The following is a 26999-nucleotide window of genomic DNA, read 5'->3' on the forward strand; positions in this document are numbered from 1 at the left end:
ACACGTAGTTCGTTTTACATAACTTAATGCTTGTAGTGTAATTCTGCAGAATTATCACCAATTCAAGAGGAAACTCGGTAATTTTCCTCAGTAACTCTTGCGAAGCAACTCAGTAATCAGTAATTTTCCAGTTGAACCAACTGCGTAGAACCCCCACTTGTTGTTTTATTCGGCGCCGTTTGACTTAGCGTGTGCAGTTGTAGTGCGCAAGTTAATGTGGATTTTTAAGTCATTGAAATAATTTCGTAGTACAATTCGAAGCATTATACAGTTGAATTATTATTATGTTATATTATTATGTTGAGTTATTACCACGTCTTCAAGCGACGGCTGGTGGAGATCACCGTAGCTGTCACTTGAAAAAACGTAACAGCCAAGATGCAACATCTTATTTTATTATGGAGTAATTAGCTATAATTTTGCGGTGGTACTAATGGCGAGATATGTTTAATCATGAGCCAAACTGCGTTCTGCGTCAATAGCGCACAGGACCAAGCGCGTCAAACCAGGACGTTATTGCAGAATGCAGTGCGCAATATACGCATACGTCATAAAATTCCAGTGTTTCCAGATTTTGGTGACGAAAACGCAAGGGAATTAGGATTTCTTTGTTCTTTTGCTTTTTTTTTTTTTTGTGAGGGGTGGGGGGGTGTTAGTCGACTGTTGATAACAGTGCGTTTTAGTGCATCCTACACTATCGCCTTTGCGTACGTAAGGGATGGCGTGGTGGTTCTGCGCACTGCGCGATGCTCTCTTTATGGTATGCGCGCGCGCAGAACCACCAACGCTATCCCTTAGGTACGCACAAGCGGTAGCGTACGGTACCCATGGCTACCAATAGCAGTGCGCATGATTCGGCAAATTGACCGTTGATTCGAGGCGGAACATTACAGTAAATCTGAAGCCACGTTTTCAACGGTCTACTCGCACTCAATGATAATAACGAACTCGATCTTCGGCTGGTGGACGATGTCGGCAGTTGCAGGCTACCATGGCTGTACTGCAAACTCTTGCTTCGACTGGTTGTTCGCTATCGTCTTGTGCTGCTCTCCCTAAAACAAAGTGTCGATTATACCGAGCAACCAATTAAGTGCTGAGAATTATATCTTCCGCGTGTAGTCACAGAGGTAGTTCGACGGCTTTGCAAAGATTAGTTATCGGCTAGCTGTTCTTCTCATACTTTTGCCAGGCATGGCTTTTGATGCTGATTGTGTACATCTATTTTTGGGAGTGCGTCACAGGCTTGTCCTAGCAGTCCCACGTCGGGTATACTACTCTTGATCAATTTTCTATGAATAGTAAAAATGTGAAAATCTGATGCGCCGGAATGTAAGAATACACAACAGCACCACTCCTCTCTTAGGAACAGAATGAGGCCCGTGCACCCTTCGCATCTGCAATTGCAATCCGCAATCTGCATTGTCTCCCGTAGCACCCGACATCTGATACTCATACGTATACTATACTTAGAGTGTATTTTATACGCAGATAACACAGGCAGTTTTTATATATTTGAAACTACACGAAAAGGTCCTTAAAATTTTGATACATATTTTTCCGGAGAACAAAGCTTTCATTCTGAAAGGTTCTGGCTCATTTCTTGCTTGTGAACACGAACGTCTACATGGGCCAGTGGATTCACCATTCTGTCCGCCAACGGGAGTGGTGCAAATTAATCGAAGTACCCGTCTAAAATCCAGGGATAGACGTCTATAGGACAGTGAACTGATATCGTCCAGCATCTATTTATACCGATGGCGATCTAGAAACAACAGTGTACCTTGTTCAACAAGCACAAAACCATTTATCTCTACGTCAAGAGCACGTGCGGTAGTCTTTGGAAGCAACTATTGTTCTCGTTACTGGTGTCACTTCAGCTTCTCGTCGTACTCTGGACTGTCTAATCATATCCCGTCTCCTGCTCGTCACTGATATTCCTTTCTCTTGCACGCCTGCATGAAACGTAATGCGCAGCCCACGTAGAGGTATGTTGGCTCGCTGTGACTGTCGGCCAAATCAAGGGACACACGCACGAGGAATGACTCGTTCATCTTTCTCTCATAAGTGCCTAGTTCCAGAGTGCTGATGCACAACGAGAGAAACTTTTTCTTAGTTTCAGAGAACTCCCCAGTCATGCAGGAGGCAGAACCCATACAGCGGCGTTCCCAGCAAAGGGCTGGTGAGCAAGCTACGTGCAAAAAACTCTACAGGCGTTCTACGATCATCGACATAAAAGAGATGGAAGGCACCCCGATGCCCCCTCCACCAGATTTTTCAGACGAAGACGCCAACGTACCGCGGGTTGTCAACGCGCGACCAAAGGAACCCGTCTACCAAGTCGTCCAAAAACAAAAGGTCCCACCGGCGCCACCGCAACGTCGGGAATCCCTCCAGGCTCCACCTGGAGAGGACATGCTTCCCCCTCCTCCCAAAGAGTTCCTCGTCAGTGAACGTGTAAGGTCAATTTAATTTTGCAGCATTTTGACCTGAGGGAAATCAATAGATACTGAAAGATTGCGAGGTGGCATGTCTTGTGGATCTGCTAAGAACCAAGGAAACATACTGACGAAACACTTCCTAGCGAGCGGCTCACATCCAGCAGTGTGCGATGCCATGTGTGTGCTATTGTGTTATGTCTCAGTTAGTAGCATGTGTCAAGTGATGTTATCACACTGCGCTCACACTATGATCACCCACTGCATGGATCCAACAACCCAACAAAAACTGATTTCATCAGACAGCAAGATTTGCGAAACTCTGTAGGTGCTTTCTCACTGTACGATACACGTACATCGAGGGACCGTGTCTATGCCAATTCCGAACATGAGTATAGCAGTATAGCAGATCAACTATACCTGTTAAGTGGTACATGTCATGTCGCTCATGAGGAGGGAGCAGCTCGCATATCGACAAAAACAAATAATACTTTTTACTGTCGTCACTTGGGAGACATCACTTACACAACACAACAAACTTTTGTGTGGTAGTCATCTTACGTGCCAGAACTCAAGAAGCCAGTTCCTTGAGTGCCCAAGGATATGGGTTATGGGTCGCGTGCTTACTACAAGCGCGTGATATATTAGTTCCTCTAAATACGACGCATTAACACATTAACAAAAAAAATTGAAGTGGTACCTGATGTCTCAATCGCTTCGATGAAAATTCAAAATGTAATGGACAGTGATGTCTGCGTCGCCGTCTTTGACTGTCTCGAATTACGCAGGATAACAGCGACCCCTACGAAGAACTGGACCACTTTAACCCAAGTCATCCAAGAGCAGTAAGTATAGATTCATTAAGGAATGACCGAATACATCATCCGCGGGTGGCACCATCCATTCATTATTCGTCTTTTATTTTCCCTCTTTCCCAGCGGGCGACTGGCATAATGTCTGTACTTTTCCAAGAACCGTTCTACACCGACGACCCGACGGAAGTTGAACCTAGTGAACGACCGCGGAAAGCATCAGCAACGAAAGAAAACTTTCTGGACGCTTCAGCAAGCACAGGGTCTTCATCTTGGAAATTTTGCCTGCCATCAGTGCCCAGAGTAGCCCAAAAGCACATCAAGTCACCGCTCAATCCAAGCACTGAAGGCGGCTACAAGGAAGCTCCTTCGCATGCAGATGAAAGCCCAGTGGGGACTGTAACTAATTCGCCACCCAACCGCTCTTCGTCGAGCCGTAAAAGCTATGGACAACACGATAGTGGTCAGCCGAACTACAGTGTAGTGACAAAGCCCCTAACTTCTCAGTGGAAAGGAAAACAAAAGAAAACATCACCGCTCGAAAGCGGACTTATTGAAACACCTTCGCATGTCGCAGAGTGCACAGATCGGGAGAAGACCCTGTCTCCCAGTGGCGCTCCTGCGAAATGTGACAATGCTCCGAGCGGTGACGACTACCCAGGGCTGTATGACAGTATCCAGGACAATTACAGCGTGGCGACGAAATCTTTAATTCGACCGCGAAAAGGAAAACCGACGAACCACATTGCAAAGTTCTTCGACAAAGGGCAATGTAAGTGTCAGTATGCTTTTTGTCCGATCCCGTGCCTTCACCAAATTGCGGCGGGTACATCAGATTTGCTTTCTGTGACTTTGGATCAGGGACGTTTTCTGAAAACAGCAACGGCCCTCTGCATCCGTCTCAAAAGGTCTTCCAGAGCTTCTGTCTGTTCCTGGAAGATGTAGAATCCTAAACTTTTAAACTTTATGCTTTGTTCAAAAATTCGCTCGCTCGCTCTGGACAAACTGTCGTGTCGTCAGGATTTATCTGTCTAATTTGGTCAATGACATTTACAAGTCTCACGTTGCATTCTTGCAAAGTAGTCGTCTCCATGTGAAGCTACATAACATTATTTCTTAGTAATGTGATTATGGGTGTCTAAGCACATGAGTATAGCATAACGTTTCGGCTCCAAACCAGTGGTGCTGGGCATACTGCAACCAGTGGCGTAGCCAGACATCCAAGGTAGGGGGAGCTCGATACGAAAACTCGCACCACTCCCCCTCCCCTCCCCCTGCTGATCCTTTGTGCGACAACACACACATACTTGTGCACACTGCAAATTAGATAAACGCCATGAACTGCAAGAACTTTCGCGGTGGTCACACTGGTCCCCCCCCCCCCCCCTCCCACCAGCTCTCCTCGGATTTGCACTATTTGCACTGGGTCGGTCCGTAGACGGTAGGGGGGCTCGAGCCCCCACTTAACCCCACTGTGGCTACGCCACTGACTGCAACGCGAACCAGGGATACACCGCCCTGGAAGACGCCTGTGCCGTGCCTTGTCGAAAGCACGGCAGGCGTTATTACGTCACCTACCATTTCACAAAGCCGAAACTTGTGAAGAATTGCCAGTTCCTCTAAGAAATATTGGAAATGCGTAACGTTAACGGTTGTTTGTCTGTTTGTCCTGTGTGGCCTTCAATAGACTAAAAAGGAATGGCCTGCTATTATGATTTCTGTGCTTTATTTGTATATTTTTACGATCTCGGAAAGTAATGCGGTCCTGGAAACGGAACGGTTTATCATGCGCCTCAGAACGTTTGAATGTAGCGCCATTGAGTACCAATTGTTCAAAACCGAAACTAGGTCGTTACAAAAAAAAAAAAAAAAAAGGCTTCCCGAACGGGGGCGCCGTGTGTCAAAACAGCCATGGCGTCTCCACGGTCGAAGTCTCCGCGCCCTGTGACTCCTCAAAAGAAAAAGGACGAGACTTTCTTCGAATATCTAGGAACACTTGGCAGAAGGAAGAAGATAAAGGAAGGTAGTGTTATGCTGCTGCTAGTGCGAGTTGTTTTTGTTTGCTTTTCGTCGTTAAATCATTGTCTTTTCTTCAGCTGCTTCTCTGGTATATGGGTTGCCCATTTATGGTGATGAAAGATGCAAGCTGTATCAATTGGGCACCGTTTGCAACTGTTAAGTTTGAAAAGGCAGATTACCTGAGAAGCCTGTTACTTAATTTTCGTTGGGTCATGGCCCACATGAATGCTTCATTGCCTGCCGCCCAAGAGTTTTGGTGCTTACGTAACGGAAGACCACACCCCAGCATGCGCGGTTGTTTTGTATTTTGTACGTTGTTCACTGTGAATTACCTTCGAGATATGATTGTGATATTGTTTACCACTCTGTACAGTTCGTGAAATAACTAGCGAAGGACCGTTTTAGAAGACTCGTGCCATTACATTCACATATCACACTGCGACTTCACACATTAAGCTGTTACCTTTAACAGTCCTGTGGATTTTTGCTATCATCCTTCTAGCTGCAACCCTTGCATGCCCAGACATAAGAAAGTGAACATGCCCCAATTCCAAGCATTTTTTCGCGAAGATTCATGTCAACATACACTTGATACTACGCCCTTCTGATTCTGATCAACATGCTTAGCCTGGGACTTGTTTGCAGCATTCTTTCATTCACGCTTAAGTTACATTTCATGTTTGGTAACAGCGAACAAATATTGTTATTGTTAACTTCATTTCAGTCACTGAGCTTCAAGAAGAGGGCAAACATGCTATCGATTCACCAAGAAGCCCGACATTGCCTGACCTCCCACCTCAGGATTACATACTTGGTAAGCAGTGGGTAACAGTACTAGGACAAAGAATGTGCACGTGTTGTTTAACAGTTAAGTGCCATTGACGAGCTGAGCTTGTCTGCAGCTTCCTGGTAAAAAAAATTGTGGACGACATCAGCTCATCCACGAGTATTTTCTAAAGGTCTTAACTACACGGATGAGTGTAGCCTAGGCCTACATGTATTACACCAGACCTGAAAGCTTCACGATGTTCCCATAGAAAACTTGTGCCGAACATAGTTTATTTGCTTACCTCAATAGTGCTCGCTTCATGGCACAGAATGGTGGCGCTGTCGTTTGATAGCAATACATGTAAAATGTTATTAGTTTAAGAGTGATCAAATAGCGATTTATAGCATAGATTTTTAAGAACTCCATTATAGCAACAATTTGAACATATGTGAATGTTCATATGAGCACATGATAGAAAAATTGTCATGACGACAGTTAGCGTCGTCTGCTATAATAATCTGCTGTCACAGAACACAGATAGCATTTAACTTACTTCAAATTAGCATTCTTCCTCAAATTTCAGCACAAACGACTTTTATTCGAAAGCATTGCAGCAACAAATAGACCTCTCCCTGTTTGTAAACAAATGACATCATAGTGTGCGACAGCGCCACCAATTTGGTAGAGTTGAACTACGCTCAAAGCAGGGGCGCACAAGGTCATGCCCGAACGCCGCAGTTTGATTACGATGGTCCCTGAAAGGGACATGACCTTCGGTCCTACTGTTCCTTTAAGAGGAGGCAGCAAACAAGTGCCTATTCGTGGAACCCATCCCTCCCCTTCTGATTTGTTTCGGTTTCAGTCTGTCTACCAACGTTATGGTGACATTTCTCGGGTAGAGGTCTATTAGACATGGGTTGTGTGCACCATCCTCGAAACCACTTTGAGGAGAAACTGCTGTATGCAATTGCGAGGATGGATCGTTCTCTGCTTAATGGCCTTTTGGACCGTGTAGAGAGCACCAATGTGGCAGATAAGCGAACTAAGTGTGGCACAGCACAGCTTCTTGGGAGCTTTCAGGCCTGGTGTAATACATGTAGGCCTAGGTGTAGCTCGTTAGGCTCATTCAGTGCTCTAAGGGTAGATGGCAGCACAGGTTCTCGCTTTCCTTGTAGTTCCGTCACTTTGGGGGTCAATTCAACGTACATTTAAAAATGGCATCGCTCATCGATGAAGTGACTTGCCAAGATAGTACAAGCGAACTTGAAGAAAAGGGAACAGAGTTTTGCTCGTCAAGTGATGACGACGATTAGTTTGTTGAGGGACTCCGTTCCTCAAGTGAAGATGAAGCTGAGTGTTGCAGGGACTTTTAAACCTGCAGACAATAGCGCAGACTGCACGTAAACCATGCACCTCCGTGCCCACCTTGCTTCCCATTTTGAGTGTCTCCAGGAAGACATTTGTTGATGCAAACCAGGGTAATAGGCTCGAATATGTCGAAGTTCTCCTGGATTGTCAGGTGATGGGGTTGATTGTAACAGAAACAAACGAATACAAAGAAATATAGCCATTTTGGTGGTATAAACTTGTTAAATAATAATTTTGATATTTCCACATTAAAGTTCAAAAATGAAAAATGGCATTACATTGCTACTCACTAAAATAATGTGGCGCTTATGGGGTTAATCTGTATATACATCTACTAGAGGTTCTGATGTGGAATGCCGCAAACACTACACGTGCATCACTATGTGAAGAAGTCTTCGGATAGGAAAGAGGATATGGACATGTTAAATGTGTTACTCTTCTGGGTATTAAAATTTTCTTGGACATTCTTCCATTTTCTTCCATATTTTACTGCCTTAACACTGAGGCTTCCAGTTTGCGAGGGGTGAGAGCCGATCAAAATTCCTCATATGTTTCTTATGCACTTTGCTGGTGTCACATTAGGTGTACATTGGGGAGGGAACTAGAAACAGATGAAGAGCTTGCACAAAAAATGGGATTCATTAGCACTGTCTGGGAAGGGGTCAACATTTCAGCAAGCAGTGCAGCCTTCAGCAGGAGTACTTAGTAAGTGTAGAAGGTCGAGCAAGTTGATCGAGTCCATGTTGAATATGGGCATATTGTTGTGAACCTAGGTAAGAGCAAGCTCAGGGTCACATCTCTTAAGGTCTTGTAGATGTATTCTATCCATTTTCCTTTTTGTAACATGTAATATGTATGTGTGTAAGTTTAAACATATATATTTTCATAATACTTTTGGACACTGGCACACAAACATCGGCTTGGAAATTGCAGATGTTGAATCAAGAGTTTATCTGTGTCAAACAGTGTTTGATGTGCAGCATGTATGGACATGCATAGCGCTAGATTTGTTGTAAATTATTTCTGAGTTCAAGCAGTAAGTACATTAAAACTTCCATGCGCACCACACATTGCCTACGGGGCCTGATGTTTACCCACAGTGCTTCCCCATTGCACACAGCTGTGCTGAAAAGGTATACAATTTTTGTGGAAATAGATGAAATGGAAGAAAGAGCAATGATTGAGCCAGCATCGTACGATGACCCACGCTTGAAAGAGTTGATTGCTGTTCTCATTGAGTGGATCAATGATGAGCTTGCAAGCCAGAGAATTATTGTGAAAGACATCGAAGAAGATCTTTACGACGGACAGGTACTGCAAAAGCTACTTGGTAAGTCTGTGTAAGTTGTTGTTTGTATGTGCCTTATACATAAGGAAACATTGACTTCATTGCCATGGCCCAGTTTTCTGAGAGCAGTGTGCAGGCTGTCAGACATGTGCTAGGTAACTTCGGTGAGCATGCACGGTGAACGTTAAGACAGAAAGCAGCATTGCCACTTATAAATGTGCAGTGATGTGTCAACATGCTGCTTGCCACAGGATTCCCATCCTACAGCTTACGCTCGCTCTTTCCTCGGTCCGTGTATAATGTAGCAGCCATACTGGGATAAGCATTAAGTCCTCATAAGGTTGCAGGATGAGTTGAGATTGTCTTCTCAGCATTTTGCAGAACACTTACTATACACCATGGAGAAAGCTTCAGATGGATGCGTTCTGGCTAAATTATTGGCTTGAAGAAATATATTCAACACCAAGTGTAACAATTTGGCATTCGTCCAGTGCTGAAGCCTCATAAAGTGTTTGCATTTTGTGAGTGTTGAGAAGGAAAGTTTCTAATCTTGCTTAGTCAACCAGTGTTGTGTCCATGTGCCCTCACGAGCGAACTCTCTGTACCTGTTGTTTCTCTTCTTTTGGAAGCCCCAAATGGAGCCAAGAGGAGAGTGGTCTACTGAATAGCCCTGCATAAACTATCTTGTAAATAACTATGAATAGACTATGCCCAGCAGTGCACGAACTACTCAGGACTTGGTATTCGAAACTATGAATGGAAAATTGCTGTTCTCTTTATAGCCTATCCAGTCTGAAAATTCATTGGTTTCCTTGGATGGGCCATACAAAATTGTGTTTTCTGTGCATTTTTGTAGCTGTTCATCGTACTTTCTGTCATTACAGAATGTGTAGTATTACTCTGTACTCCTCTTGCAGAGAAGCTTACTGAAAAGCGTCTTGATGTTGTTGAGGTGACACAATCTGAAGAAGGTCAAAAGCAGAAGTTGCACACAATCATCGAATGTGCTAACCGTGTCTTAGGGTTACCAAAGTGGGGCCAGCAGAAATGGAATGTTCAAAGTAAGATGGCCCTTTATAATCAGTCGTCTTGAAAATGCAGTAGTCAAGTACTATGTTGCAATAATCGAGATTTATTTGTTAGTATACTGTCTGTGTCTGCAATTCTGTGCTGCATGCAAGGTCAGAAGCTCTTAGGAAGCGTTTCCCTTAATTGGGGATGCAAAAAATAGGTTTTCTCTCGACAGAGATTGTGGTGTTCCTCCACCATGTAAGAGTATGGGGGGTCCCCTGGTATCTGTTTTTGTGGCCCTGTGCCTGAAAGGGCTCATGTATGGAGCTGTGTTGGTGTATGTGAAGGGGCCATGCTTGGCACCAGTTGTGGAAGATGTCATGAGAAAGCTGCTCTGGTGTTCACTAGGGCTGCGACATCGTAACCCAAGTTGCGTATTGCAACATTCAGGGGCGCTACGGGCAAAACTGATTTTGGAGCACGTTTTGGAGCAGTTAAATTTGAGTTTTGGAGCTCCTTCGAGCAGTAATTTTGCATACTTTGGAGCATCCTGGAGCACAAAAATGTCATGTTCTGGATCAACTTGGAGCACAGCATTTCACATCTTTATTGGCACCAAAGAAAATAACCACATCTGAAGAAGTTTAGGTTTAAAGATAGCCTTAGTCTGCGTTAACAAGAAAGGACTCTTCTAATACATTTCCCGCATGTATTAAGTCCATGAGTGTGTCCGACACAAAGTAGAAAGCATAACTCGATGAAGAAAGTTAGGTTGTTGTTCGGCTGAGGAAAGTTATTAGCAGACAAATGCACACACCAAAGTCAATCCTTAAGTGGGTCTGTACCCCCAGAAAGTTTCTACGAACCATTTCGCTTTTTTGCGTGGTTGTTTGTCCAACTGTCCAAGTCTCTGAAGTGCACATTCAAGACTAGCATTTCCTTCTCGAAGAAGTGCATGACCACTTTGCACCTTGTGCAAGTCATTTTCTTTAACACCTGAGCTTATTAGCTGCTCTGCACTCAGGAGAAGTGCTTTACTTGATGCCACCTTCTCTTCCAAAGTCTTCCTCTCCTGTTCCTGTGTGGGTTGATCATGTCCATTCACACCTGCAGCCTTCCTCTTGTTGTTTTGTTCCTCAATACTGAGCCTCTGCTCATACTTGGCACGTGACTGCTTTACACTTTTCAGCAGGTCTAATGTGAGGGGCACTTTCGTTGCATCTCCATCAAACCGGTGAAGGTAACTTTTGATGTGACGCATTCCATTAACGCTAGCGATGCTTAAGGAGCTACGACCATCAAGAAGATGCTTATTCTCACTAAAACCCCTTTTGCAATCAGCGTTGCCATGTGGCAAGCAAAGGAGTGACTTGACCACCTTGGAGAGCAGGGGGTAGTTCTGTACTCCTGTTGCTGACTTCAAAGGAAATATTTTTGCCCAGTGGATATCGATCCTTTCCTGCAAGCAGAGAGCATTCCAGTCATTGCTGCACTTGAGCATGTGCCACTCGTCGACAAGCGACAATACCTGATCATGACCCAGAACCTGAGGAAGTTGTGCTGCAAGGTACCGCAGGGAACAGACTTCCATTTCAGCATTGTCATATTCAATTGAAAGCAGCTCAGGGGTTGTGTAAAGCTGTGTTTGAGTCTTTTGGATGTCTCTGGAGGCATCCAAGTATGCTGAAGAGTGCCAAAATCTACTTTGCGCTCATTTAAGGCTGTGTGTGAGCCTTCAGGATTGCTCTGGAGGCATCCAAGTATGCTGAATTGCACTGAAACCTACCTTGTGCTTGTTAAGCTGTTTTAGCCCCTTCTGGATGACTCGGGAGGCATCCAAAAGTGCTGAAAACAGCTTGGGGATTGTTAAAACTGTGATTGAGTCTTCTGGATATCTCTGGAGGCATCCAAATATGCTGAAGAGTGCCGAAATCCACTTTGCGCTTGTTTAAGGCTGTGTTTAAACCTTCTGGATGATTCTGGGGGCTTGCAAAAGTGCTGAAAAGCACTCGTATCCACTTTGTGCTTGTTCAAATGCTGTTTTTTTTTTTTGCTTTTTTTTGCCCTTGTGGATGTCCCTCAAGGCATCAAAAGCACTGAAAACAGCTTGGAGCTTATTTAAAGCTGTTCTTGAGCCTTGTGGACAACTGTCCATCCAAAGGTATCCACAACGCATCAAAAAGTGCTGAGGGGCGCTGAATACCCAGTTTTGCATGCTCCTTGGGTGGCATCACTGCACAGAAAGAAAGACAACACAAAATGAAGAAACAAAAGCATCAAGAATGAAACAGAAGGCAAGAAAAAAGCTAGCAGTAAAAATGCTACGACAATAAACAAACCTGCTTATGTACCATGGGCAGCATCCTGCATATTCAACGCACGAGCAGCATTGAACAAATGTGCTTGCGTTCATTTTCTGTGTTACACACGTGCACAGCCTGCTGCAGCAGCAGATTTTAAAATTGGTGTTTGCTGCATTGGAAGAGATTAGCAAGAATGTCAGTGTACCTTGTCATTCTAATTGATTATGAATACCTCATTGTAGAAAAATAATAAATGATAAGAAGAATAAACAATAATAAAATAGGTGCCGTATTAGTGTAGTGTACTAGCTTCCTTGTGTTTCTACCATATAGATATTAGGTTTTCTTGACTGTCTGAAGTGCCAATATACCAAGGGTTGTAACGTGCTATCAGGTAGAATGTTAATTCAAGTGAAAATGGGTTGCACCTAAAACTTTCTGACCTTACCCATAATGTTACAAATACAGATGCCAACAAAGCCTGATGTTTCTCTGCCTTGTTGCAGGCATTCACGAAAAGAACATTGTGTCCATCATACATCTTCTAGTAGCCCTTGCTCGACACTTCAGAGCTCCTGTGCGTCTTCCAGAGAACGTAGTTGTGAAGGTCGTTGTCGTTCAGGTATTGATACACAAATTTCTGTTCGTTGAGCTGTGTTGGGGAAACTTACCGTATTTTCACGCGTATTAGCCGCGGCTTATGCAATATTTTTTGTTTTCGCGGACGCTCTGCGGCTTATGCGCGGGTGCGGCATATCTGATGACTATCTTTCCCTGGTATTTTCCCAATACCCTGGATGAAATGAAAGGGCAGACAGTGCGTCATGTTTTTCGGAACAGGACCGCCCTGCCATTGCCCGAACAATACCGAACAGGGACGAGTCCATATTCGAGTGGTCTGACCTTCCGGATACATTCCCCCACGCAGCTTTAACAAAAGGGGTTACAGTGAATCATGTCTTCTGGAACATGTCTTAGTGAGCCGCTCTGTAATATTTCTGATGTTAGCCTTTTTTCTGTCGAATAAATGATACCCGTTTTCATAGCGATAAAGTCTCTATTGATTTTGTATGTGCATCACTGGTTTAGCGCACAAAGCAGTCGCGTCGTATTACCCGTGGCTTATCTGCGAGTGCGGCTTATCTGCAAAAAAAATTTCAAAATGTATCTAAAAACGAGTCCTGCGGCTTATCTGCGGTGCGGCTAATACGCGTGAAAATACGGTAATTTTGAGTACAGTTGCAGCAGAAATTCCTGTGCAAGACAATTTTCCATTTCTCCTTCGTTTGGAATTGCTACGCTGAGCACTGCAGCTGTGACGACATTTATTTGGTGTGTCTCTTTTCAGAAACGGGATGGAATTCTGCATCCAAGAACAGTGCAGGAAGAGCTCACTTCAACCTATGAGTGAGTGAACTGCGTCATTCTATTCCATTATTGCCACATGTGACAGTTTATCGAGGTTCTAATTGAGGCCGGTATTTCTTATCCCCAGTGACCTTGGAATGCGAGTTGGTAAGCAGTCTTCCACCTACTTTGCACTTGCACATAGATTATTTAGCGCACATTGTGTAAGGAAACAGCCTGCTACTTTGTCATTGCAACACATTTCTTGTAGACCAGTTTGTTTGTGGTGCTTTCAATGGACCTCAGAAGTATTTTTGCAAGCTGTTGGGAGATATGCAGTGCAGATTTCACCCCAAGTTATGCTTGATGAATGTAAAAGGCGATGATATGCGTCGATGTGCCGATCAGATGTGAACCTCCATTCCAAGTTTTACAGTGAAGGCAGCGAAGACACATAGAAAACTGGCACTGCAAATACTGATACTCGTACCACCACTCAGAGGTGGATCCTGGATTTTTGTGAGGAGGGGGAGGGTCCTGCTTTGGACAGCATGCTATTACATTACCCTGGTCAGTTGAAACTGTGTACCGGCAGAAATTAAGCGGGATCAGGACTCCCCCCCCCCTCCCCTCCAGATCTGCCCCTGATCCCACTCTGACACCGCGGCAAGCATTCCTGCCAGTGAAGCGGGCGAGGTCACGTGCTTGTAAGATCCAGTGGTGATGTCCAGGCTTCCGCTTCCTCCGATGACAGAGCTTGATGCGAAAGCTTGTTGAAGGGGTTCCATCTTGCCAACTACAGCTTGGAGAAAAATAGTTATTGTTTCTCTCCTTTTTCTTTTTTCATCAATACTTTCTCGTGTGGAATGATGCAGTTATCCACATATACAGTGCAATCCTGCTAATTCGAACCCAAAGGGAACCGAAGATTTTTTTTTTTTTTTTTTATAAAGCGGAGTTCGAACTAAAACGGGTCACTCTGAATAAGGGCTTCATGTGCTAGCAGCACATACCAGCTGCATTGTAGATGTGTCATGGCTTGCTTAGCCTTGCTGCATGTTCGTGGTTGGGCTATGCCAGAAATAGCAGCGGCTCATTCATATTATTCCAAAATATTCATTTGCAGGCAAGAATCAAAACATGTCAGGGCAGAGAATCTATTATACGCTCTTGTATTCTTTTCTTCAGGTGCGAACCTATCAGCGTCGTTTGCGATGTTCGACCCAGACCAAACGCAAATGGAATTCTCGCCAACTTAATTCGCTAAAATATTGCCAGCAATCCACATCTTTTTGTGGGCTGCATAGTCAGCAGAAAAGTCTTGATTCCCTTAAAAAAGAGAGGCTTTCTTACTTACCCGACCACAAGTAAGCGGAATCGGGGCTGCACTGTCATGCAGTGACATTAATCCCTTTAAGCTCTAAATAAGTCCAGTTATGCAGGACCAACTATTTGTTTCTTGTTACTTCACTCTATCTGAACACTGTTTTTCGAGAGGAATTTCACAGAAAATGAACAATCGTTTGTGATATGCTCAACATTCATTTCAGTGTTCCTTATATTAGCTCTTATATTATTTGTATTACATTTAATATTTTCGTTTTGCAGAACGTGATGCTTTTGACACTTTGTTTGACCATGCTCCCGATAAGCTTCAGGTAGTGAAGAAGGTACGCAAGCATTTACTACAATTTTATCCACGAGTACATTAACCCGTAAGAGTGCAGGTTGCATGTGTGGGAGAACCAGGGTGAGTGTGCAAAAGAAAGCTTAAGCATAGAGAAAGCTTATTGGCAATGGCCACTAACACACAACACCTAAATAAATAGTATGCTACAGGCAGGTTTGGTAACATGTATGTTCATTATTGTCTCGCACCTTCCATGAATTCTTCCAGTCACTCATGACATTTGTGAACAAACACTTAAACAAGATCAACCTTGAAGTCACGGACCTGGACAACCAGGTAAGCTCATTGCTCTTCATACACCTGCTGCACTTAAGCAACCGTTACTAAGTCCATTCCCTGTTGCTACATCTCAACTCTTCTTTTGTGTTAGCAGCTTCATTATGGCACAAATGCTGATAGTAATTTTCAGTAGACAGTGTGCGATATGGTAATGGCAAATTCGACTGGAACGAGCGACATAATCCGGCACGGGGGGACAAAGGAATTCGGAGGGACAAAAAAATCGCGCTCCAGCCAAGAGCCGGCAGAAGTCGTTGCGTGCATCAGGCACACTCAATAAGTCAGCCCAACAGTTGCTGCAAAATGCAGAAGTGACAATACTGCTTCGTTGGAGTTGGAGATTTCCTTGCAGGAGGAGCACCTCATTGTGGAGGGAGTTAATCTCAAATGACCATTATGAAAAAAGCTATGAGCTATGAGATACGGACGAAGATAGAGAAGTTAACACACAACCGTTCTATGACCAGTAGGACGCACGAATCCAAACTAGACCGAACAGTGACTCACGCCATCTCTTCCACGGAGCAAAGAAAGCCGGTCTAATCGACCGCTCAAATCCACCATAAGTAATTTGCGTAGTGTGTGTCCAGTAAATTTATTTTGCCTAGCAAAACCTTTTGTTTCTTCTCTGCCCAACTCAATATTGCCATTGAGGTCAAAAGAGTTCAGAAAACGAATAGGAACACAGACAATTCTTCCAATCTAAACATAACCACTACGTATTTGTCAGTGTTCGTCAGTGGAACGTTTGCGGCCCCACTAGGGTGAAAGACATACCTTCTTTTACCCCCTTTTGAATGCTTTTACACCAGTGATGTTCCACCAACAGGGTCAGCAAGGTGTTCGATGTGTCTGTGGAACCGCTTAGTGCCACATCCTGCCACGGAGGGCATTTCCATCACTTCAAAACTTTAGCACACAGTACCTATACTAGTTACCAAGTCGTGCAACTTTGATGAGTCCAGTTGAAAATTTTTACATGGTGGAGCCTCTTCTTATCAAAGTATGAAAATAAATGTCATATGTTTTGTAAGGATCCTTCGTGGCAGTGTAAACTCATGCACGGATGAGCAGAGCTCTTAACAATTTTGATGAATGCAAAAACTACAAGTTAGAACATGTCACATAGTTCTATTTAGAGCCCCTAGATTTCCGCGAAATTTCGTGGAAGTGGCCATGTCTCACGGAACATACCGTTTCCCGCAGAATCGTCCGTTTTTTGCAGAATATTCGGTATATTACAAAATTATGGGCATTCCTTTGCTTGGTGTCACCAAGTGTCTGGTGTCTTCAAGTTGGCTTCACCTCACACTTCCACTCATAAATGCGCCGTCGTACGCCACCACAAGTTTGTCAGTTCCATAGACAACGAGTTGCGTGTGCAAATCCCTCTTTGGTTTATCTGCACACACAATGTGTATGTATCCCGTATGGTAAATTGGGATTCACTTACACTCTGTGCATTTGCGTGACCTGGGCGAGTGCTGAAACTTCATTTTTTTTATTGGTTTCTGTCCCCTGCGTAATACCGCAGAGTTGTAAATCCCACTTCGCGGAAAATTTTAATTTTCCACCGCAGAAAGCTAGGGGCTTTAGTTGTGTTCCCTGTATTTTGAAGAAAGTTGTCATATTATGGTCATTGCTGTTTGAACTACTTCTACACTCCTCGATAGAAAATGTGAGTGGAATACATTGAAAAATGCAGACACTCCAGTTCCAGGATGGCATCTACCTTGTGCTTCTGATGGGACTGCTTGAGGGATATTTCGTCCCCCTTTACTCATTCTTCCCAACGCCCTCCAGTTTTGACCAGAAGGTGCACAATGTTTCTTTTGCTTTTACGCTCATGCAAGATGCCGGCCTTCCCAAGCCTAAGGCTCGTCCTGAAGGTGAGTAGCAGCAACATGCATTCACAAATAGAGTCATGTCTTTTATATGTGCAACACAGTTAACTGGAAGACTGGTTATTGCATACTGAGAACAGACTTGCTACGATTTGTGTTTTCATTCACTTATCTGGAATTCGCTATCTGCTTTTGGATCTATGATCTTTGGATCCATAATATAATATTGTATCTTTGGCTGCATATTTGCTGAACTTTTGTATGCCTTACTGGTGTCACAGAAAGGTTGACTTCAGCAGTTAATCTATCCTGGGCAATGTTCTCGGATCCACTAAAGAGAGACGCTGAGACAGAGTTAACAAATGTCAGCCTAATGTGCTGCTAAAGAATTAAAGAACTGAAAAGAAGAAAAAGAAGAATTAAAAGAACATTAGTATACAGCATAGCATGTTAGTAACTAGAGAGGGGACGAATCCAGAATTTTCCAAATCCGAATTTGAATCCAAGGAAGGTTCTGCGAATCCACGAATCTTACTTCCTTAAAAAAGAGCTTAAAAAGCCAGAAAAAAAAACTACTGAAAAGTGTTTTGAAGCAGAATATGATACCTTTGTTTAACGAGAAAAAAAAATTAAATAATAGTTCAGTTTCAGGAGACAATATACCCATAGTGTTCTTCTTAAACTTAATTTATTTAACATGTTGTTCATCGACTGCAAGAAATACATAAATTCTCAAATCTGAATTATTTTCGTACAACTAGACTTGTAATGTAACAGTTCCTGCCTGAACTCCTTCAGTCCAGAGCAATGTAAACAAACAAACAAGACAACGCCCGTTGGCCAATGAGGCTTTCGGAGGACTCCGGAGGCGCCAATTTGAAAAAGAAACAAACAAGCGTGGTTGGTGGATTCGAAAGATTCGATTTGCCGTTTTGTGCACTGGGATTCGGATTACCCGAATCTCGAATCCCTGCCTAGGATTTGCGGATTCGGTTGGCACATCCCTATTGGTAACACATCATGACGCTGATTGCAACAAGCTCAACATTGTGACTGCTTTTGTGACAGCATTCGATGATCAAATGTCCCATGTGCACTTCATATTTCAAATCTGCAAAAGTATTCGTGCACATTTTTATTAGAACAATAAGTTGCACTTATGCACTTTGCACAACTAACTTTCAAAAATTCCTAACTGGTTTCTTTTCCAGACCTTGTAAATGCAGATCTGAAGTCAACCTTGAGGGTCCTGTACAACCTGTTTACAAGATACAAGGACACATGAATGTGGACAGCATGCAGGGCCCCTGCCAAGTAATGGTCTGGTGGGCCCAATTTTAAATGCATTTTTATAGTAGAATGACAACTGCATTTACACTCACGTGCCTCATTTCCGTGGCCTTCATTGGAAGGTCTCAAAGGTGCCTTTTTCTGGAAAGAATCAGTGTTTTAGCGCACATAGACACTTCTGTACCGCGTTTTTACTAACACTGTACTACAAGATTATTCTCTTAGGCTTCATGTACATAGACATAATAGATAATATATGAGCAGAAATCAGCAGCTTCATCGTTGCCCATTTATACTTGTTCATGTCTGTTAAAATATTTATTAAAATGCTACACTACAATTTCGGATATATTGCATTGACAAGCCACGTTGTGATTTTGGAATTAAACCACACTTTTTAACAGAAGTTTGTCCTCCATGTGTTCACTATGGAACATCTTAAGACAGCAAGTTCAAAGTTCTGTTTGTCAAATTATCTTTATGCAACGTGTTTAGGTGAAATTAGGTCTTGTCATTAAAAATTCATAGGCTTACTGTGCCACGTCTTTCCAGCACAAGTTCAGGCAGAATCAACCCCGCGCAGGCGCAGGCATCCTCATGAATGCGCATGAGGGTGGTCACCTCATGGAACATTGGGCTGAGGCGCAGACACTTTTCCAAAACCAATTGAGGTGATGAGAAACCGCTCGTTACAACAATGGCACGCAACTAAACCGCTCGTTACAACAATGGCATGCAACTATTAGGTAATGAAAAATAGTTGAACCTCAACAAACGAAATTCACGGCGATTTCTTTCGCTGTATCGAATATTTCGTTGTACCGAAGTCGATGACATTCGAAAAGATTGGTGGCTGCAGATTGTGAAGACAGAAACGTGAAACTGCAGCGTAACTGCGATTACATAGTCACATAATTATTTTAACATCCGCACCGGAGTGCCGTATGCAGACTTGTACGTAACGGTTAATTGCGTTACTAGTAATCAATTACTTTTTTGAGTAATTTGTAACATAATCGATTACTTTTGGGGCCCAGTAATTTTTTGAGTAATTCAATTACAATTTTCAGTAATCAATTACCAAGTTATCGATTACTTGGAAACTAAAGAATCCACATTGTTCGGGACGACGCACACACACATATGTGGGATGATTCACCGCCGCGAGAAGACAAAACCAACTGCCCTCTGCAAGTTCGGTGCAAGGCAGCTGTCTTATCTCTAGGACTTTTCCCGCAACAATTACTTACCCGAGGACCCCGAGGTCAATTGCCGCAGTGTTCCGCAAGTGTAGTGTATTTTTGAGTCCACTGTCGTCTCCCCATTCATGTGTACTATCTATCCGTAACCCGGCCTGTATGCAGTAAGTTGGACTGTAGGTTGTACCGTGAACCTGATGAGTCATTTGTGGGAGTTCCAGTTGGGACTCTTTTCTGCTTTTGCAATTCTGCTTCAATGGTGACTTCGTTTTTGCTTCGTTTCGCTTCGTTTTTGCTCAGTTTTTTTTTTTTTTTTTGTGGATATCGTTTTTTCCTATCTTTTTCTCAATCTTTTTTTCATATCGTTTTCTCAGATATCGAAAGTAATTGGCAAAGTAACGCATTACTTTTCAAGGCGTTACTTCATTACTTTTCCGGCAAGTAATTTATAACGGTAAAAAATTACTTTTTCGTACAAGGTAACGGTAACGGTAATCAATTACTTTTTTTTAGTAACGTGTACAAGACTGCCTATGCATAATGTGTTAGGTTTTGGAAAAGAAGTACGAACAATTTTCGGAGTCGCCACGAATAATACGAACAGGCAACCTGCCGTGCGTTTTGTGTGCTTCACTCATAATTGCACCAGCAACTGCACTCCATGAATCGGCTGCTCTGCATCGGCCGCCTTCCCCTCCCATGTCTCCCTATTCGGGCACACTGTCGTTGGCTAGCCGATGTCTAGCCGTTGCAACACAAGTCTGACAAGACGGGCAACGCAAGTTCGACCAATTGCTATCACCCCTGACATTGATGTTTTGCCTTTCCAACAGTGGATGGTTGGAAGAGACGGATTAGAAGCACTGCGGAAAGGAGTATGCGGCAGCACGCGCTTGTGACTTTCACTCGTTTCTTCCAGGGTGTCGGAGCGAACCGAAAACCGGAACCGAAAACCGAAAAAAAACGCTATTTCAGTGCGAACCGGAACGGAATCGAAACCGTATACATTTTTTTCGCTCAGGAGGGAAACCGAAAAATAATTTAACGGTTTTCGGTCCAAGAAAAAACTTCGCTGGTTTGGACTACGGATAGGCGAATGAGACGTCATGTGCTCTGAAGTCATGTCATGGATACTATACGAGGGTTACGGTTACGATGGAATGTATGTCGGTATAGTATGACCCTTAGGCTCCCTTTGTAATGGTTTATCGTTCGCGCACGCACACAGACTTCGAGGTACATGTGACTCTCTAGCAATGTGCCGTAGTGTTCGTTTTAATTTGATCCCCCCAAACTCTCCTCAACTAAACAACAAGGGGGCTGCATAACAGCTTCTTTATCGGTAATGTCGCGCAACGCGTCCCTTGTTTGAGAGCAGCTAAGTTGAATACATTTACGTATACGCGAGGGCAAGCCCGTGCAAAGTGGCAACTCTTTTGTGGACAGGACACCAAGAAAATAAAACGGAGCCGTCGAGGCGTTTGTGAGTGAAGGTGTTCCTCGATTTGCGTCGTACTCGTGCGGTGGTTCTTGCTGGCCAGACAGTAGTAACAGACATTCGGATGGGACGCAATCGCTCCAACCCAGCAAGAAAGTACTTTATGTATGACATCACGACAAACAAGTCAGTTTGTAGCATGCGCTTCAAGAAATGAGAAAGCCCATTTGAACAGACAGTAACCTACAGGAACCAGGAGCTACCAATTTCACAGCTGTCTATTAATGTTAAATACCATGTATGCTGAATAAACGGGTTTACATTTTGCAACATTGATTTTTTTTGTGTGGAGATGAGTATTCCCAGCAGAAGCGGAACCGGTTAAAAACCGGTATGAACCGTTATTTTTTTGCTCCAGAGCAGAACCGGTACCGGATCGTTTATGATGTAACCGGAACGAAAACCGGAACGAAAAACGTTTCGGTTCGACACCCTGGTTTCTTCTGCCATTGGACACGTGGTAGGGATGGAGTAAATGCTGTTTTGGGAACTTTTCTTTCGTTGTATGGTGATGCTGACTTCGAACTCTTTCGTTATAGGGGGTTAAAATTCGTGTTGGCAGCCAGACGCGCAGTGTGAATTACTTCGTTTTCTTCGTGAATTTTGTTGCATCGCGTTTCGGTGTAATGAGGCGTGAGTGTGGTTTACCTGTTGAGATGCTAACTTTCTAATCCATACAATAAGGTTTAGAACAAATGAAACAGACCAGCGGTATGGCCGAGCGGGTAAAAGCATCTGCTCGTTGGTGGCAGCCAAGGTCGTTCTGAAGACTGGCAGGTGATGGGTTCGAATCCTACCACCAGCTGTGCTGTCTGAGGTTTCCTTGGGTTTTCTGGCCCAGACAAATGGCAGCACACTTCTCCTTGAAGCCGGCCCAGGACGAATACCAACACCCCTGGTCCCCACTCCTTCCTGCTGTCCTCTCTCCATCTGTCCACGTCTGTACACCACTCATGGCCACAGTTGCTTCGAGACACTAACATGGAGTTAAGAAAATAAAAAACAAATGAAATAGACAAGATAATCAGAAATGAATGAAACTTTGCATGATTCAATTGCTTTTCGGAGTTGCTATATATTGTAAGTTTCAATTACGACTTTGTAATTGTAACTAATTCAATTACTCCTGAGAAGTAATCTTTACAGGTCGACGCTTTCGTAGCATATCTCCTAGGTGAGCACATACCTTTCACTGATGTAGCCTCGTGTACGTGCTGTCGAATTGATTCCTTCATTCTGGCAACTTTGAGGCACCATTGTTTCCCATGCCATCATTTGCTGCCGATGCAGTTGCTGTTTAAGAGATTGTTTAAGCCTTCGCTTCCCTCAGGCATCCACGAATTGGAGGCGAACTCTATATTGCTGGTGAAATCCATGTGAATTACATCAAATATTTCTAGTTCACAACCTGTACACTTTGTGATCCCGCCTCCCAAAAATTACAGTGCATGTTGAGGACGCCGTCCGTGCACCTGGAAATTTTGGTCTAAATTACTATTCACGTCTTGATGCACTGTTGACATTTAATATGCAACAGTGATTCTGTGACCTGTGCTGTTTTAGAGACACTGTCGGACTTTTCGTTAGAACCGGCGCATGAGGAATATACCAGGGGAAAATAGTCATCAGATAAGCCGCACCGGTGGATAAGCCGTAAAGTGCCCGTGAGGAAAAAAAAATCGCACATAAGCCGCGGCTAATACGCGTGAAATTACGGTAACAGAATTTGCCGCTGGCATACCACGTGAGTTCATGTAAGTGTGAGCCCAGATTTGTTAGTACAAGCATTATCAAACACTAGATGGACGTACACACAAGACATTTTGTCGAAACAACAAGCGATAGAAACAGAAGGGGATAACTGCGTGTAAGGCCACTGTCGCACTTAGGAATAAACAAAAAGAATTTATCGAGACCTTCAAACGGTTCAGGTAATCATATCTTGTGGGCGCCCCGGCGACAGACAGTAGGTACATAAGACTGTGGAAATTCACAACTTTTGTTATTTATATTAAACTGCTTGAAAGAAGTGGTTGCCCCCTGTGTGTGTCTTCGTCCTACTTCGTCGCAGTCACTCAAGCAGTGACGGATTTAAGTGGGGGCAGACGGGGCACTTGCCCCGGGGCCACACGCTCCACCCTGTTTGTAACACGGAGTTTCGAGAATACAAGCTCAACGATCGCGCTCGTAGCTGGCATGGCCAGGATGCTCAACGACCCCTCTAACACTTGGCTCTCCCCGACGAACTCATGCACCCTCTACACATCTCCACCCTTCATCATCTATCCTCCACCAGTCTTGTTTTCTTTTTCGCTATAGTCGTGACGACGCCCACTTCTGTGTGGCCAACAACGGCGAGTCGATCCTGCCATTACCCCTTCCTCCCTCCCCCTCCCCCCCCTTAAAGGGACGGTCGCATCCGGAAAGCCATCTATGAAACCGATACCACTGTGTTCGGCATCGGCCGACAATGTACGACTAATTTGTTCGTCCGAGAAGTGCTTAGGTATTAAATAAACAAATTTTAAAGATCAGCGCTGCTGCCGCAGAAGCTCCGGCGGCATGACGTCGCTCCCTAAGCGGAGGCGGAGGAGTGAGGGCGACGAGACGCTCAGAGGAGGAAAGGTGGCGTCCAGACGCCCCGTAACTCTTGAGACGGCCGCGGCACTCCTTTTCTCGAGGTCGCGCCCTCATTGGTTCTTAGGGAGTGACGTTTTCTCCTTTTTCCAGACAGGGGGTTCCTGAATATTCTCAACATCCGACGTCTGCTCTTGTCATGTATTCCGTCGAAAACCAGTCAAACTATGTCACTGTTTCGCGTGGGATTTTCGATACCGTGGTCAGTGGTCCAGGAGGAATAAAATGACAGTATAGTTTCGAAATCGACTGGAACGGATGCGACCGTCCCATTAAGGCACAAGCAGTAACATTGGGATTAAGTGGAAGGAAAGGACACATCTACAATGGCACTCTGCCTTTGAAGCACTTTGCACACTGTGGGACTTCCTTCCTCACTATGAGGAGACTCGTTATTCCATTTCACCATGACCGACCTCGGTGGCTCAGTCGGTAGCGTGTTCGCCTTGTGATCCCGCGATCGCGGGTTCGAACCCAGCAACTTGGTGGCAGGGTACAAGTTGCTTAGACACGCCGTCTTCCGCGAAGGACGTTAAATACCGGGTGCCGTGTGATGAGCTTTCATCGCACGTTAAAGAGCCCTCAGGTTGTCAAAAGCAATACACAGACTGATCGCTGTGGCGTCGCTCATGATCTCAGTTGTCTCGCGACATAAACCTCCAATTGTTATTATTGTCATTTCACCATGTTACCGGCAGCAATGGGGTAGAGTATCGCCCTTGGCGTAGAGTATAGTATCCCCCTAGAGTAGAGCATCCCCACTCATCGTCATTGAAATAAAGTTGTGTTAGAATAGAAGACAAAAAGGTCCCTGATCTCGCTCCCTGTTTAAACCTTGCAAAGAAAACACAAGCAACGAAACAGGCCTTTCACCCAAAGGTGACCGCACCAGACACATTTTCAGAACGCGAACTGACATTGGAATTTTCCTTTTTTGCCCTCACAGGGGAGAAAAAGACGCCATATTTGAATTTTGGGGGGGAATTATGCCGATTTTCCAAAAACTTTCGAGGGATGTTTTTCGGCAAAATGAAAAGTGACGCACTAAACGAAAAATGAAGCACTTTTTCAAGAGCGCACCGGTGGTCTAAATTAGGATGAAAATGCATCGAACAATAACTAAACACCCCATGGGTATGCGTGTCATTACTAGGTACAGTGGTTCTTCACTTTCTTTCAGTCCTTTAATTCATCATTCCTTTAGCCGTTGAGTGTCTTGGCCCTCTCGCGGATCTGTATCCACGTCCAGCTGTTGCGACATGGCTTGTCAAAAACTGCTTGCCGCGACGTGGACACTAGTCAACGAGCAGAGCAAGAAAGAAATGAAATAGCGGAGCGAAATGGGCGAACTCCACATCTCGCTAGCATGCGCGGAAGCAAAACAGGGTCACGTGATCCTACTTTCTACGTAAAAACGACGGCGTCTTTCCAGTGGCGGAGCTCGCGCCGAATATTGGACCATAGAGGCGAACGCAGTGCATTCTGGACAGACCTGTAAAGTAATTAATTACAAGTAATTGAATTGCTGTAATTATTTTTCTTAGTAATTCGTTACTTCCGGAATTACATTAGGTTTTATGTAATTGTAACTGTAATTGAATTACTTTTACAAGTAACGCGTAACGGATTTTGAAATAGTTTCTGAATTACTTTGAATGCTATCTGGGAAGTCCCAATGTTTAAAGTTGGGGTCAGTTCCACGCCGTTTTTGTTTTCTTTCTTCTTTTTTTTTCACAGTGATTACCCAAAGACTCGATTCAGATCGGTACATTTTTCGGTGCAGATTTTTTACATTCGAGTGTGGAAGGAGCCAAACTCTTGCGCCATGGGAAAAGGAGTACGAATTGTGGGTATCGACCCGCACTTCAGGGTCGTTAGAGGGCTTGAAACGTTAGAGTTCCTTGTGTGCTGGAGGTGTTCATGAAGTACAAAGTTGGGCTGCCCAGCAGTGCACCAATGGAGCGACTGTTTGCGATTGGTGGTCTTGCTTTGACAAGGAGACGTGGCATCCTTGCAGACAAGAAGTTTGAGAATGCCTTACTCGCGAAAGCCAATGGACGTTACAAGCTCCATTCATGATCTGCACTTTGTTCACATACCTGAAGAAAAGAAGCGTTTTGACTGCGATGTTCGGTGTTTCTTTAACATGGCAAGAGACTTGTCCTTGTGTAAGACTTCTCTAACTTGTTTTTCTACCACAAGCACAAGTACCACTATCTTTCAGAACATGTGCAATAAATGTGAACGTCAAATCTTGCACGTCGCAGTGAATTTTGTAAATGTAATTCAGTGTAATGCAATTACTTTTTCAGTAATTGTAATCGTAATTGAATTAAAATTGAAAATGAGTAATTGTAACTGTAATTTAATTACTTTTGTGAACATGTAATTGTGATCGTAATTCAGTTACTTTGGAAAAGTAATCTTTACAGGTCTGATTCTTGATGGGTTCTACGTCATCGCAAAACTTCGACGTGCGCGCGACCATGGAAATGGCGGAGCGCATGGTCGGTGGACACAATGTTCGTGAACACCGCGACAGCTGCTTCTGTGCGTCGTTTTGTAATGCCTCGAGAGATCAGTGACTGTGGTTTTATCCAGTTCAACAAGTAGTGTACAACAAGCAGAGTTTCAGTATATCGTACGCTATCGCCTTTGCGTACGTAAGGGATAGTGTTGGCGGTTCTGCGCACGCGCAGAACATAAAGAGCGCTTTGCGCAGGACCACCACGCTATCCCTTAAGTACGCAAAGGCGATGCCGTACGTTACATTAAAACTCACTAATTACGATGTTGGTGTTGATGCCCGTTCGGGTGACTCCTTACTGAATGATGCCGTCCTCCGCGAGCTTGTTATTATTTGTTAGTGATCTTGGAAGGCTCGTAAACTATACTCCAATTGTTCTCCAGAAGCACCTTTCTAAACATATGTTTATGTTGCCAGAGGCTGGCACGTACGTCAACTGAGTTCTTTCGTCTAACTTCGGAAATTGTTACGCAATTTCACGGTTTCTGGTCTCTTGCGCATAGCTGTGCACCCGCATAATAGCAGACTCGAACTATTATGCGGAAAATTACGGAGTTCGCCGACGTTTGTTCACGTGTCTTTGTCTAAAAGTGGGTCTTCGTCGTTCTGCCTTGTTAATTGTTTACGTGACGTCTTTAGCCCACTCCACGCCCCTTACTTCTGGCAGTGTAAACACAGATGGC

At 44.1% G+C, this 26999-nt stretch overlaps 1 protein-coding gene across 5 annotated transcripts; it reads left to right on the forward strand.

Moving 5' to 3' along the window:
* Window positions 1-1820: 1820 nt before the first annotated feature.
* LOC135400924 (beta-parvin-like) lies at window positions 1821-18861 on the forward strand. Of its 5 annotated transcripts, XM_064632939.1 has the most exons (14): window positions 1828-1985; window positions 2114-2454; window positions 3224-3280; window positions 3374-4019; window positions 5991-6080; window positions 8560-8733; window positions 9609-9752; window positions 12512-12627; window positions 13354-13412; window positions 13501-13520; window positions 14961-15022; window positions 15250-15318; window positions 17027-17210; window positions 18377-18861. In XM_064632939.1, the coding sequence occupies exons 1-14, from the start codon at window positions 1967-1969 to the stop codon at window positions 18448-18450; spliced, it is 2055 nt and encodes a 684-aa protein (XP_064489009.1). In that variant the 5' UTR covers window positions 1828-1966; the 3' UTR covers window positions 18451-18861. The 5 variants fall into 5 exon arrangements, with proteins under 5 accessions (XP_064489010.1, XP_064489009.1, XP_064489008.1 ...); XM_064632940.1 differs by having other exon boundaries at window positions 1821-2454; window positions 17036-17210; XM_064632938.1 differs by having other exon boundaries at window positions 1831-2454.
* The last annotated feature ends 8138 nt before the right edge of the window (window positions 18862-26999 follow it).

This window comes from Ornithodoros turicata, chromosome 7, assembly GCF_037126465.1.
Source record: "Ornithodoros turicata isolate Travis chromosome 7, ASM3712646v1, whole genome shotgun sequence".
Classification (NCBI taxonomy): Eukaryota; Metazoa; Arthropoda; class Arachnida; order Ixodida; family Argasidae; genus Ornithodoros; species Ornithodoros turicata.

Bases quoted from the DNA above. Each gene is read 5' to 3' on its own strand.
- LOC135400924 (XM_064632938.1), top strand. From the start codon at position 2,086: ATGCACAACGAGAGAAACTTTTTCTTAGTTTCAGAGAACTCCCCAGTC. The intron at 8,734-9,608 runs GTAAGTCTGTGT...CTCCTCTTGCAG, and splicing joins GGTACTGCAAAAGCTACTTG to AGAAGCTTACTGAAAAGCGT. The intron at 9,753-12,511 runs GTAAGATGGCCC...GCCTTGTTGCAG, and splicing joins GCAGAAATGGAATGTTCAAA to GCATTCACGAAAAGAACATT.